This window comes from Canis lupus, chromosome 37 (assembly GCF_011100685.1).
Source record: "Canis lupus familiaris isolate Mischka breed German Shepherd chromosome 37, alternate assembly UU_Cfam_GSD_1.0, whole genome shotgun sequence".
Classification (NCBI taxonomy): Eukaryota; Metazoa; Chordata; class Mammalia; order Carnivora; family Canidae; genus Canis; species Canis lupus.
The window spans coordinates 10030559-10045542 of NC_049258.1; the positions used below are offsets into that span (position 1 = coordinate 10030559).

Here is a 14984-nt window from a genome sequence, read left to right on the forward strand (position 1 = left end):
GCATGTTGTTATTATATCCAGCAGTTTAATAATCTTCAACCATCATGCAAAGCCATATGAAAATGCAGCTGACACCACTTCTCTCAACCCCTTCTTCAAGAGTAGTATGTACTATAACTCAAAATGAAACTTTATATTATATTCACATGGTATCATCTTAGCAATTTTCTTAGGGTTACTATAAGAACTCCAGAATGCCCAAGAAAAGATATTTACTGGTTCACAATTAGTATCAGTAATAGAAAACTAGAGTGAATAGAAATGTATCATCAGATATATATCTATATATACCGAGGAAAGGAGACTGAGAGACTTAGTGCTAGCGCCTAAATCTTGCCTCATGCAGGTCTGATGCCCAAGCAATATGACCATAAAAGAGATGATAACATAAAAGCCATCATGCAAGAGAAGCTACTGATATTTAATATACTAAGAAATACTGTTTGAACACAATAGAACACTCACTACGCTTTAATCACAGGCATTGTCCTCAGTTTAGTAATAATTTTAAACCCAACTTTAAAAGTCACAAATAAAATGTTACTTGACAATAAGGATAAGGGTAGGTGATTGGCTTATATTCGCCCTTCAATTTCAACATATAACAAATATAATTTTAATTGTAAAATGACTTAAAAACCATATACTAGAAAATTCTTTTAAAAGGCCAAATATTGATATTAATACAAAAGCTCCAGCAGACTTCAGAATTACCAAAACTCTTCACAGGTTTTAGTAATTTCTTTCCTTCTATTTAAAAAACCTCAAGGAATAAAAAGGCAGTTACGTCTCACAACTTTTTTCCTTTCTGTAATTTTCTCCATGGGCAATAACAATATTATTCATGATCTACAGGGATGATAACAAAAAAGGATCTTTAATAAACTTCTTTTTTTTTAGATTTATTTATTTGAGAGAGAGCAAGTGGGGCAGAAGGAGAGGGAGATAAGCAGACTCCCCACTAAACAGGGAGTCCAATGTGGGGCTCAATCCCAGGACCCTGAGATCATGGCCTGAGCTGAAATCAAGAGTCAGTCACTCAACCAACAACTGTGCCACCTGGGCACCCCTTTACTGAACTTTTCTATTCATGTCTCCCTTTCCTTATAAATTTACCTCCTACTAACATTGATTTAATGATACAATTAATCTAGATTAAAAAGCAAAGTAATTTTTGAGAAATTTCAAACACTGAAGGAATTTATTTCTCTTTCCTTGTGGTGATACCTAACCTTTACAAATGGAAATTTTTACTAGTGATAGGAGATATTTTAAAATACAATATTTTAATATTTAATAGGATATTTTGTTGTTTTTTTTTTTAAAGATTTTATTTTTAAGTGATCTCTACACCCATTGTGGGGCTTGAACTCACAACTCCAATATCAAGAGTTGCACACTCTACCAACTGAACCAGCCAGGCACCCCTTAATAGGATATTTTAAAAGAACTACTATCTTGGTTCCTTTTTCAAAGTATGACTTTTGATAAACTGGAAGAAATATTTCAACTTAATCCCATAGTCTCTAGGATTTCGAATGTTAATTATCATAACACAGTACTACATTTAGCACAAATAATCAAACATTCTAACCATGGTAGTAGATATATCAAGCGGCTCATTTAGTGATTAGGAATGTTGAGAGACAGGCTGTTGTTCAATTTAGGCCAACTCTGGGTTCAACATCTATTCATACACTTATTTTTATGCCCTTGGACTACTCAGGATAACATAAAGAGATAGGAAATGAAAAGGGAAAGCTGCATCTTTCAAAGGATCTCTGTAAAACAGCACCTACTCCTTTGGGTCCCTAGATCATGCACATGCAACACTGTTAAATGAAGTTAAGGTCAATGTGGGCAAATGGGCAAGGGAACAGAAGGTAGATTTAGATTCTTACTGAGCATGCTCAAATTTCTAATGCACCAAAGAGCAAGAGACTTCCTTAATATGGAAGGTAAGTGCTTCATATATGTTTGGTCTTAAGTAAAAAATATATAATCTATTTTAAAACTATTTGCTATATTTTATTAATTAATATAACGGTTCCATGGTAGCAATAACATTAAATAATGAAAAACCATTAGGCTACAGTTCCCTCTTTCACAAGGTCAACTCCTATGGGCATCACATGTAAAACAGCAAATAAATAGTTTCCTATTGGAGAGAAGTGTTCTTTTACAGATGGTGGTGGCGGTGATAGTGGTGGTGGTGCTGATGATTTGGGGGTAAGAAAAATTCTCATTTTGAAATACCTACATTGTAGAAACAAGGATCTACTAGGATACCTGAACTCTAAATAATACATTTCAATTATCTGAGAGCTACATAGGACAATCATTATTTACAATAAATGATAAAATGTGGTGTGGACCAATAGAGCACATTTAGAGAGGAAAGAGGCCAGTAGTTCACTACTTAGACCAGGTAACTTGACCCACAGATTACAAAAAGCAATAAATACTGGTTTACTCTGCCAAAGAGTTAAGAAATTCTTGTTAACTGACCAACCTGGAATTAGAGATAAATCGGCCAGCTCCACTTTAGTCCAATTTCTCAAATGATATTAATGTTTTAAAACTCTCTTCACACATTTTTAAAGAGTAAATTATTATATAAAGGAAATCATTTTATAATGACTAAAAGGCTCATGTCCATTGGATGCATTTTCCCTTTCCTAAAGTTAGAGTAAACATGCTCAGTAATGAAAAAAATCCCAAGCATTTGCAGACCTTTTGGAAACAGGACTCTGCCTTGTTAGTAGCCATGCCAAGCTGTTCTTGGATTACACAGAATGCAGACTCCAGGCCAGCACAAATGGTAACTAAAGATTGTACCTGACCTGGCGGCTAGGCATATGGGGAGGTGTGCTTTGCAAGGAGGAGCTAATACACCCTGGGGTAGTGGAAACACACACTAGAATGGAATGATGTTCTGCTTGGGGATAGAGAGCCAGGATCCTTCTCCAGCAACTGCCTCACTGACTTCTGCCTCCTCATCTCTGTCCTACCCTCTGTTGTGGCTGCTGCTGAGTTGGGCTCCGGTGAGCCGTGCTCAGGGGTCCTGCGCACCAGCACCTCCCCCTCTTGAACACGTTTGATCCCTAGGTCAGTGGAGCCGTGTTGGATCGGGGAGCCAGGAATACTCGAGTCAGCCTCGTTTGAGAAGTCAAAGCCATCTGGGATTCAACATATAAAATTTTAGTGCTTTTGTGCTGCTCTATTCTTTTCTGAGCATTTTGACCCAGGCAGATAAGAGAATGTATATATGGATATGATAAAAACACAAACACTATTTATATAGTTACATGTGTGTGCACAGCATGCACACACATAAGGCGGCAGATGAACAATGTGAGGTTTGCAAATGAATAGCACAGGAAAATAGGGATCATTAAAGTGGCAATTAATATATCTTAGGCAAGACAGCTGGACTATTCAAGTACCATATGCCTACGAAATACTGCTGGATTCAGCACCTCCAAGAAAAGGAAAAGCAAAGACAAAAATTGAAAATACAATAGTTAACTCTTTTATGGATAGCTTATATTTCATCATTGGTTTGGTCAGTTATAGAATTTTCTCCCACAGTGCTCATTCATGCACCTTTTTTCCTATTATGATTAAGGCTTAAAAAAACTTCTTTCCTATTGTTATTATTAGTACCAAAAAAAGGACAAAAATTAACTTGATCTTATTTTCTGTTTTAACATTCATAGAACAGTCTAAATAACATCTTTCTACTTCATAAAAAATATTCTAGTACTCTATATAAAAGTAAAATTGTTTCATTTTTAAATATAGCACTAGATATGTGTTTAAATGCCTGAATTTATTTTGATTTAGATAAATATCATGTGCTAACCTAGACTATAAAAACAGGGATAAATTTGCTAGAATCCATGAATGCACTATAGGAATTTTGCATTCACCTTCTCTCCTCCACCTATGACGACGGATTGAAGCTGTTGTAATCGCGGTCCGAGAAATCCTCGGCACTGTTGGAGTGACTTCCACTTTAAGTACTTTCTGGCCTTCTTGTGAAGAATCAGGAGCATCAAATGGTAATGAGTTTTTCATGGCGTTGGCAACCTAAAATGATAATATAAAGTCTATACGTATTTACATTGAATATATAATTTACACTTATTTTACATTTCACGTTTCATAATTTTTTGAAAATATATATCCTGGTACTATAAAATATAAAAGTACAATGTATCAGAAAAGTTAGTACCTCCATTGTTCTGGGTATTTTTGTTTTGTTTTTACTATGGGGGGTACACAGGGAGAGGGAGAAAGAATCTTAAGTGGGTTCCATGCTTAGCTGTGAGCCCAACACAGGGCTCAATCTCACAACCCTGAGATCATGACCTGAGCCAAAATCAAGAGTTGGATGCTTAACCAACTGAGCCACCCAGGGGCCCCTGTTCTTATTTCTTTAGGTAGACTTTTAAAACGAGAATTTACTTTTAAAATATGAGTCACACACCCCACAGATCCCTTAAAGTTGTTCAAAGAGGAAAGCCATTTCAAAGACAGAAACCCTGATAAAGAAAATTTAGAAGTTTGATTCCTCAGATGAAAATAACATGCAAAATTTAATCTCTGGTTAAAAAAAATAATTAGCCTTCTCTCCACTCCTTTGTCCCCCCCCCCTTTTTTTTTTAAGATTTTATTTATTCATGAGAGACACAGAGCAAGAGAGAGGTGGAGACACAGGCTGGGGGAGAAGCAAGATGCACGCAGGGAACCCTATGTGGGACTCGATCCCGGGACTCCAGGATCACACCTTGGGCCGAAGTCAGGCACTAGACCGCTGAGACACCCAAGGATTCCCCAACTCCTTCGTTTCCACAATGAGAAATTTTCCCTAAACATATCTGGCATTTTATACACCACTTTCTGCTCCCTCCACAAAGAGAGGAAATTACTTGGCTGGAGAGTAATTATCATTAACTGATGCACATTTCTTAATTGAGTAGTGCTAATCTAGCAAAGACCTTGAGCTGGAGAACTATCTTTCTCCCTTCCTCTCCACTTGGAAAGGATAAATAGAATGCAGCAACCTGGACAAGTGTGCCAGCTCTGCCAACTCAAACTTCTCCAGGAGGCTGCTCCAACAACTACAGGGGTGGGGAGGTTAAGTTTTTCAATTTAGATTTTATCAGGAATAGAGATGATGCTTGTTTCTCTACCTGCCAACTATTTACTCTGTTTACCACCTGGCTCTAGATTTTTTTTTTTTTTTTTTTTAAGATTTATTTGAGAGAGAGAAAGCAAGTGAGCACACAGAGGCACAAGGAGACAGAGAAGCAGACTCTCTACTGAGCAGGGAGCCTGACATGAGGCTTGATCCCACAACCCTGAGATTATGACCTGAGCCGAAGGCACACAACTGACGGAGCCAACCAGGTGCTCCCTGGCTCTAGATTTTAACAGAGAAAAGATGGCCCTTGGGGTCTTGGTTGGATCCCTCAAGGACCCTCCACAACAAAGGATTGCTCTAGGCTAGAAATTACTAATCTCTTTATTTTACCCTGGAAATGCCATCTCTACTTAATTTGTAAGACTGTTACAAGGAGAAAAGTATGAATTTAGAATCTCACAAATATATCATAATAATAATACTGTACAATTATTTTATCTTGTTATCCATTTGCTTTAATGTAACCCTGAGAGTAAAATTAGGTTTGCTGACATGAGAAAAAAAATGGAAATTCAAATAGCAAAGAATTAACTTTGATAAATTTACAGTTTAAATGCATTTAAAGTAAATGCTACTTTGATAAATTTACAGTTAGCTTAAAATATAAAGAATACAAAGAAAATGGCTTTAAAACTTGTATTCTTGGGATGCCTGGGTGGTGCAGTCATTTGAGTGTCCAACTCTTGGTTTTGGCTCAGGTCTCAATCTTGGGGTTGTGAGATTGAGCCCTCCACTGCACTCTGTAACAGCACAGAGTCTGCCTGAGAATCACTCTCCCTTTCCCTCTGCCCCTCCCACTTGTGCTCTCTCTATAGAATAAATGAATAAATCTTTAAAAAAAATGTAAACTAATGTAATTACAATTAAAATCTACACTATGAGGGATCCCTGCCTGGCGCAGTGGTTTGGCGCCTGCCTTTGGCCCAGGGCGCGATCCTGGAGACCCGGGATCGAATCCCATGTCGGGCTCCCGGTGCATGGAGCCTGTTTCTCCCTCTGCTTGTGTCTCTGCCTCTCTCTCTCTCTGTGACTATCATAAATTAAAAAAAAAAAAAAAATTAAAATCTACACTGTGATATGTACCTGCCAATAATCTAGATAAAAAAATTGTACTCTTAAAGTGTTACAAGTAAAAAAGCATAAATAATATTCTTAAAATACCATTATACTATAAAAAGCTTAGAAAACACAAAAAACTGCAAAGAAAAACCATTCATATTTGAAACACTTGAGTAACCATTAGCATTTGTATGTTGCCTCTGTCTTGTCCAGATAAAAAATAATTGTACATTGCTTGACCACTTAACACAAACTAGTATTTTTTAGTATAAATTTTTGAATATGAGACATCTGAGTGGCTCAGTGGTTGAGCATCTGCCTTGGCTCAGGGCATGATTCCAGGGTCCTGGGATCAAGTTCCACATCAGGCTCCCTGTGAAGAGCCTGCTTCTCCCTCTGCCTATGTCTCTGCCTCTTTCTGGGTCTCTCATGAATAATAAATAAAATCTTCAAAAAATTTTTTTTGAATCTATAATTTCATCAAGCAAACATAAAGTTAATTATTCTAGGCTGTGAAACACCTTGTATTGATTCCTCTGTAATTAGAAATGACACTAATGTCGTGCTTTTAATACATTAAAAACTTTCAAAGTAGTTTTCTGGGATGTGCTGTTAGACATGGGATGGTGGGTTAAAGAAAACGTATACATGTTACTGAACTACTTCTGCAAAAGGATGTACAGGGTTGTGTTATACTGCTACTGGTAATGGAAAGGTTTTTTAGAAATATATTTAATTTTTAGAAATATGTTGAGTTTGTGCAAGAGTATTAAATCTTTTTATTTATATAGAACAAAATCCTAACTGGCTTTCTTGTCATGTCTGTTGAGAATCTTTTTCAGTCTGTGCAGTACACATTAATTTTGTTTTTTAAAAAAACTGGTGGTTTAGAATTTAGATGTTCATGTGGTCAAAGAAAAGAACTCAATCCTATTTTAGTGATTTGTCCCAACACTTAAGCTTAGAAAATCCTTCCATCTCTAGAAATTTGAGTAAGTGCTCCTAACCTTTTCCTTTCTTTTCTTAAAGGATTTCAAAACATTTAATTTTTTAATTTATCTGAACTTTATTCTGATATGTGGTAGTAGAGGATTTAAATCAATTTTGTTTTCTGTCCAACAGTTAACCTATTGTTATGGAATAAACCTTTCTCCTACGATGATTTAGATTGCCTCATATATTATATATTGAATATATTCACTCAATAGTGCCCCTTTCAGCACAGGTATATTTAATAAAAAACAAATATAAAAACTTACCAATAGTGGTTGAGAAAAGAGTTCTAGCTGAGCTCTATAAATGATATCATCAAGGACTTCTTGGCCAAGGTCCCACTGCCCATTATACCTGTGGACAAGCAGACTGTTAACTAACTTTAGCAAATATCTCTAATCTCTTAACAACATTTTTATTGTCCCAAGTCCTGCTACTTTGGCTCCAAAACAAGATTTTCACATTAATTTGTGCATCATTTTATTTCTAAACTATCCCACTTTTGCTTACAAGAACAAATTGAAGAGGGGCCTCTGGGTAGCTCAGTCGGTTAAGCATCTGATTCTTGATCTCAAATCAGGTCTTGATCTCAGGTTCATGAGTTCAAGCCCCATGCTGGGCTCCACACCGGGTGTGGAGCATACTTAAAAACTATGTAGAGAAACAGTTTTCCAAAAAGAAAACCTGACTGCTTTCCAGATTTCAATTTATTGATTAGTTATATCTTGGCTATTTATAAAGTAGTAAAAGGATTATGAACAATTTATACACCAGCAGATTGTGGACAAAGTAGAAGAATAAATTTCTAGAAACATACAACCTACCAGGACTAAATCATGAAGAAACAGAAAATCTGAATAGACCAATTATTGATAAGAAAAAAAAATTTAAGATTTTATTTATTTATTCATGAGAGACACACAGAGAGAGGCAGAGACATAGGCAGCAGGAGAAGCAGGAGTCCTGCTGGAGCCTGATGCAGAACTGGATTCCAGGATCCTGGGATCACGACCTGAGCCAAAGGCAGATGCTCAATCACAGAGCCACCCAGGTGCCCCACTGGTAAGGAAACTGAAGCACTAGTCAAAAAACTGCCAACAAACAGAAGTCCAGAAGACTTCACAGGTGAATTCTACCAAAACACTTATAAAAGACTTAATACCAGTCTCAAACTCTTCCAAACAGCAGAAGAGGAGAGAATACTCCCATATTCATTTTACAAGGCCAGCATTATCCTGATACCAAAACCAGACAAGAACACTGTAAGAAAATTACAGGCCAATATCCTTGATGAATATAGATGCAAAAATCCTCAACAAAATATCAGCAAACCAAATTCAACAATACATTAAAAGGATTATACACCATGATCAAGTGGGATGCAAGCATGGTTCAAAATCTGCAATCCAATCAATATGATATACCATATTAACAAAATGAAGGATAAAAATCATATAATCATTTCAATAGAGACAACAAAAAAGCATCTGACAAAATTCAACATCTATTCATGATAAAAACTCAACAAAGTGGATGTAAAGGAGACACACCTTTACATAATAAAGGCCACATGTGATAAGCCTACAACTAACATCATACTCAAAGGTGAAAAGCTGAAAGCTTTCTAAGATCAGGAGAAAGATAAGGATGCCTACTCTCACTTTAAAAAAGTTCAACATAGTACTAGAAATTCTAGCCACAGAAATTAGGCAAAATAAAAAAAAAAAAAAAAGAAAAGAAAGAAAGAAGTGGCATCCAAAATCAGAACAGAAAGACTAAAACTGTCTCTATTCGCAGATAACATGATATTTATAGAAAACCCTAGCAATGTCACTGTTAGAACACAACTGTTAGAACTGATAAATATAGTAAAGTTACAGGATACAAAAATCAGTATACAAAAATCTGTCTGCATTTCTATATGCTAATAATGAACTATCAAGAAATTAGAAAAAATTCCATTCACAATTGCATTAAAATAATACCTAGGAATAAATTTAACCAAGAGGATAAAAGATATATACTGTACACCTGAAGTTTTCATAAAGACACTGATGAAAGAAACAGAAAAATACATAAATAAATGGGAAGATATTCTGTACTCATGGCCTGGAAGAATTAATATTGTTAAAATGTCCATACTACCCAAAGCAATCTATAGATTCAATGTAATCCCCATCAAAATTCCAGTGGTATTTTTCACAGGAATAGAAATAATCAAAAAACAAAAGAAATAATCCTAAAATTCGTATAGAACCACATAATATCCTGAATAGCAAAAACAATCTTGAGAAAAAAGAACACAGCCAAAGGCATCACACTTACTAATTTCAAACTATACTGCAAAGCTATAGTAATCAAAACATATAGCACTGCCATATAAAACACGTATAAATCAGACTGAAGAGAAGAAAACCAAGAAATAAACCCACATATACATGGCTAATGAATTTACAACAGGGAAAGGAGTGTCTCTTCAATAAATGGCGTTGGGAAAACTGGACAACTATATGCAAAAGAATGAAACTGGACCCCCACCTTACATCATACACAAAAATCAACTTAAAATGGATTAAAAACCTTCATGTGAGACATGAAACCATAAAACTTCTAGAAGAAAATACAGGCAGTAATTTCTTTGACATCAACCTTACAATGTTTTTTTAGATATTTCTCCTTGGGCAAGGGAAACAAAAGCAAAAATAAACTAGTGGGACTGTACCAAAATAAAAAGCTTTTGCACAGCAAAGGAAACCACTAAAGAAAGGGAAAGGCAATTTACTAAATGGGAGAAGGTATTTTCAATGATATAGCCGATAATGGGTTAATATCCAAACTACATAAACAACCTCTACAAATTAATGTTAAAAAAAAAAAACAATCTGGTTAAATATTGGGCAGAGGACCTGAACAGACATTTTCCAAAGAACACATATGGATGGCCAAAAAGTAAATGAAAAGATACCTGGCATCACTAATCATCAGGAAAATGCAAATCAAAACCACAATGAGATATCATCTCATACCTGTAAAAATGGCTTTTATCAAGAAATAAGTGTTGCCAAGGATGTGGAGAGAGGAAATCCTGTGCAATACTGGTGAAAATGTAAATTGGTAGACAGTATGGCAAACAGTATGGAAGTCCTTCAAAAAATTAAAAATACTACCATATGATTTAGCAATCCCACTTCTGGTATATATCCAAAGGAAACAAAATCACTAACTCAAAGATATCTACACTCCTTTCATTGCAGCATTACCTATAGTAACCAAGACATGGAAACAATCTAAGTGTTCACTGACAGATGAACAGGTAAAGAATATATAGTGTGTACACACACATACACAAACAAGATACTGTTATCCAGCTACAAAAAAGGAAAAGAAATTATGCCTTCTACAACAACATGGACAGACCTTGAGGGCATAATGCTAAGTAAAATAAGTCGGACAGAAAGACAAATACTAACTACTGTTAGAGCTCACTTGTATGTGAAATCTGAAAGGAAAAAAACTCCAAATTCACAGACTGGTGGCTGCTAGAGGTGGTGGGTGGAGGTGGGTATAAAGAGTGAAAGTGGTGGAAAGGTACAAACTTCCAGTTATAAGATCAGTAAGTCTGGGGATATAATATATAGTATTGTGACTAGAGCTGACAATACTGTATTTGTATATTTGAAAGATGCTAAGAGATTTTAAAAAGTGCTCATTAGAAGAAAAAAAATTGTAACTATTTGTAGTGATGGATGTTAACTAAACTGACTGTAGTAATCATTTCACAATATAAAATATATCTAATTATGTTGTACACCTAAAATTGACACAATCTTATAAGCCAATTGCATCTCAATTAAAAAACTGTCTTTAATCATTATTATACTGCTTTCAAGAAACAAGTATATATTCATTTAATAAAAGATACTAGGAGAGATCCGTGAGTGGCTCAGCGGTTTAGCTCCTGCCTTTGGCCCAGGGCGTGATCCTGGAATCCCTGGATCCTCGGGCTCCCTGCGAGGAGCCTGCTTCTCCCTTTGCCTGTGTCTCTGCCTCTCCCTCTCTCTCTCTCTGTGTCTCTCATGAATAAATAAATAAATCTTTTTAAAAATTAAAATAAATAAAAAGGATACTAAATGGAATTCATATTAAAGAAGATAATGGGTCCATGATGGAACAAATAATTCAGTGTTGTGCAACTGATAAGGAAAAAAAAGAGAAATATTAAGTTTCCAGATGTTAGGATGAATTCACTCCATTTCATAGTCTATGTACTTACATGGCATAATAAACCCCTGTGAGAAGTTGCACCATGAATTCAGGATCCAATACTATACGACCACAGAGTTCTTTCCAGTGTTTTTCATGTTGTCGTGGAAACCCACTCACACAAACCCTAGGAAAACACAGTATTTGCCATGTGTGATTTCCTGATCGATTAAACATTTTTCCTTTCATAAAATCATTTATTCAGTTTTTCATTCCTCATACATTTACTGAGTACCTGCTTACATGTCAGTCACTATCCCGGGCCTAAGCATACAGTTATGAACAGGCAAAAAGATAAAATAAAATCCGTGCCCTCACAAAGCATATATTCTAGAGAACTATATCAATAAAAGCAACAAATTTTCTCAAATAGCTAACTATGTCTGTCATCCTTTTCCCTCTTAAGAAAAGAAATGTGTAATTTTTACATATCCCAAATTTTATCAGGATGAATTAGTGGGAGATACAGAAATGTCAAAACAGGGATCCCTGGGTGGCGCAGTGGTTTGGCACCTGCCTTTGGCCCAGGGCGCGATCCTGGAGACCCGGGACGAATCCCACATCGGGCTCCCGGTGCATGGAGCCTGCTTCTCCCTCTGCCTGTGTCTCTGCCTCTCTCTCTCTCTCTCTCTCTCTCTGTGACTATCATAAATAAATAAAAATTTAAAAAATTTTAAAAAAACCATTTAGAAATGTCAAAACAAATAAATGGGCATTCAAAATACTGATGTCTATGAGGCCATTTTTTTTTTTAAGGTTTTATTTTTAAGTAATCTCCATACCCAACACAGGGCTCCAACTCACAGCTCTAAGATCAATTGAGCCAGCCAGGTGCCCCCTATGAGGCCATTTTTAAATTAAAGTGCCATAAACAATTCTGTCTTCATCTCACTAAGAGAGGCTTCCAGAAAAGTTATGCTAATTATCAAAAGTTGTAATGTACCTATATTATTTTAATCAATTAATCTGTTAGAATAATTGTAAGGTGAGTCCAGAAGAGATTTTTCAGGGTTTTAGTGCATTATGATTTCTGGAAATTTCTCTAAAATCTCAATTTACATATATATTTTTGTAGCAGAGATATATAATTAAGAGATCAATAAGACTTGAGAGCATAGGGGACTTGGCTGGCTCAGTCGGTAGAGCATGTGATTCTTGATCTTGGGGTTGTGAGTTCAAGCCTCAAGTTGGCTGTGAAGCCTACTTAAAAACAACACCAACCAAAAAAAAAAAAAAAAAAAAACCCACAAAATACTCAAAAGTAAAAAATAAAACCTACAACAACGGTTAAATTAAAAAGAAAAAAAAAAGACTTATAAGCATAAAATGGCATTAGGATAAAATTATATGGTTAAAATGGTAGAGAAGATTAATTTCAAGGAGAAAAAAGGGGATAATATAATGTTGGACTATTAGAAGCCTGTTCATCTATTCTTCATATGGATGATGTTGGGTATTTATGTTATATACATTTAAAATACTAAATTATTTTATGTCAATATCTACATACTAGAAATCATACCATTTGCAACTATTTATTTATTTTCTTTTTGCAACTATTTAAAATAAGATGAAAAATTTAAATGTCAACTTAAATATGTGAAAGCTACATATGTTTTCAAAATTCTTTAAGGCGTATGTGAACAAAAGTGTGAGGATCACTAAATTCTATCATCATTTTTGCTATTAAGAAAATCTCTTTTAAGTGCCACAAAAATTAGAGCCTTGGCAGATTTTGTTTTAATGAATCAACAATAGTCATTTATACATAATTTATCTGTAGATAGGCAGTATGTGCTTCAATAGTGTACTTTCTTGATAACAGTATCTAAGTTACAGAGACAAGAATTTTGTTAATCATTTATCATGTTATTACAGGCTCTTTTAAGATACTATAAAATCAAACTTTTTTTTTTTTATATAAAATCAAACTTACACCTAATTTAGATTGGCCTTTCCCCAGTTAGCAAAAGACTTGTTTTAAAAAGGACCATACTCTCTTCTCAGTAACACAGCAGCATGAACTTCAATAATGTATTTGTGAGTGGACAGTCTCTTGGAAGGCCATGAATCCTATGATCCCCTGTCCTGGTATTCACATGCTATATATCTGCTACTACTGAGTGTGGGTGGGACCTGGATGGTCCTTCCAACTAAGAGAATATAGCAAAGATAATGAGATTTCCATGACTACAAGTACATGAGTATGTGATTATGTTGTATCACAAGATTGTACTGCAGTTCTTGCTGGAGTCTCTCACTCTTTTCTCTGCTTTAAAGAAGCAAGCTACCATGTTGTAGGCTGCCAATGTTGGAGAGACAAAGAACTGAGGGTAGCCTTCAGTAGAGAGCCAACAAGAAACTAAAGCACTCAGTCCTACAACTAGAAAAACTGAGTTCTGCCAATAAAAGTGTCTGATACCTCAACTGAGCCTCAGATAACCTCTGGCAGACATCTTAACCACAGCTTTCTAACACCATAAGCAGAGGACCTAGCCAATGCATGGCTGGACTCCTCACCCATAGAAACGTGGAAATAATAAATGCCTGCTATTTTAGCTGCTAAGTCATGGTATGTGGCAATTTGCCATAAGGCAATGAAAAATTAATACAGCATTTAACCTTTTTTGAGGGGCTCAGTTTCCTCAAGTGAAAATCAGTTGGATGGAATGAACTCAGGGTTCCTTCTATAACTGAAATCTGTGACTCAAAAGGTACTCTGACTCCCATCTGATTCCTATTAATTTTTTTTTTCTATACTGGCCATTTAAATTTCAGCTCAGCTCTGTCCAAATTTTTAGAAATTCTGATTTAGTAAAGACTACAACACACAAATACGAAAGAGACATATAGATAATTGGTACTATTGCTAATCTTCTCCAAAGCAGAGTTATTTGTGAAATACATAAGTGAAAAAATTTGCATTCCTTTCGTCTTTCTCCACATATAGAACTATTTATTCAAATATCTCGAAGTGATTTATAAAACTTGGCATATAGGCAATGATTAGGTGTATCACTATACCACCCTAAACTTACGATACCTTCGCTTAATTTGATGTTCAGCTAGAAAATAATTTTTTAATGCTTAAGTATTTTTAAAACTCATGATACATAAAAGATGATAAGGATTCCTACAGGAATATAAGCCCCTAAGTTTTGTTTACTGCTATATCACCAGGAATTAGAACAGCACCTACTATAGAAAATGTGCTCAATAAGTATTTGTCAAATAAATGTATATGAAGGCTAATGAGAATTCTTCTTCTCACCTGGAGCCCATCCGACAAAGAGACTGGTAAGATGAAGCAGGCATATACACAATAGCAGAATTATAACACAACATGAGAAAACTCAAGACTTCAAACCTAGAAAAAAATAAAACAAAGGAAAAGGATTATCAACAACTATTTCTACTAGAGACTGATTTCTTTGTGGATGATAACAAGCATTATTATTCC

The 14984-nt window shown here is 35.4% G+C and overlaps 1 protein-coding gene across 7 annotated transcripts in view; it reads right to left on the reverse strand.

Annotated features, from left to right (window-relative positions):
* Positions 1-14984, reverse strand: part of FAM126B (family with sequence similarity 126 member B) — a 77515-nt gene that overhangs the window by 9130 nt on the left and 53401 nt on the right. For 6 of the 7 annotated variants that reach the window (XM_038585328.1, XM_038585325.1, XM_038585324.1 and 3 more), the window contains 5 exons: positions 14796-14891; positions 11535-11651; positions 7528-7615; positions 3933-4092; positions 3012-3179 (listed from right to left, as the gene is read on the reverse strand). In XM_038585328.1, coding sequence (XP_038441256.1) covers positions 3012-3179; positions 3933-4092; positions 7528-7615; positions 11535-11651; positions 14796-14891 — 629 coding nt within the window. The remainder of the gene's footprint in view (positions 1-3011; positions 3180-3932; positions 4093-7527; positions 7616-11534; positions 11652-14795; positions 14892-14984) is intronic. The other variant, XM_038585329.1, reaches the window with a different exon arrangement.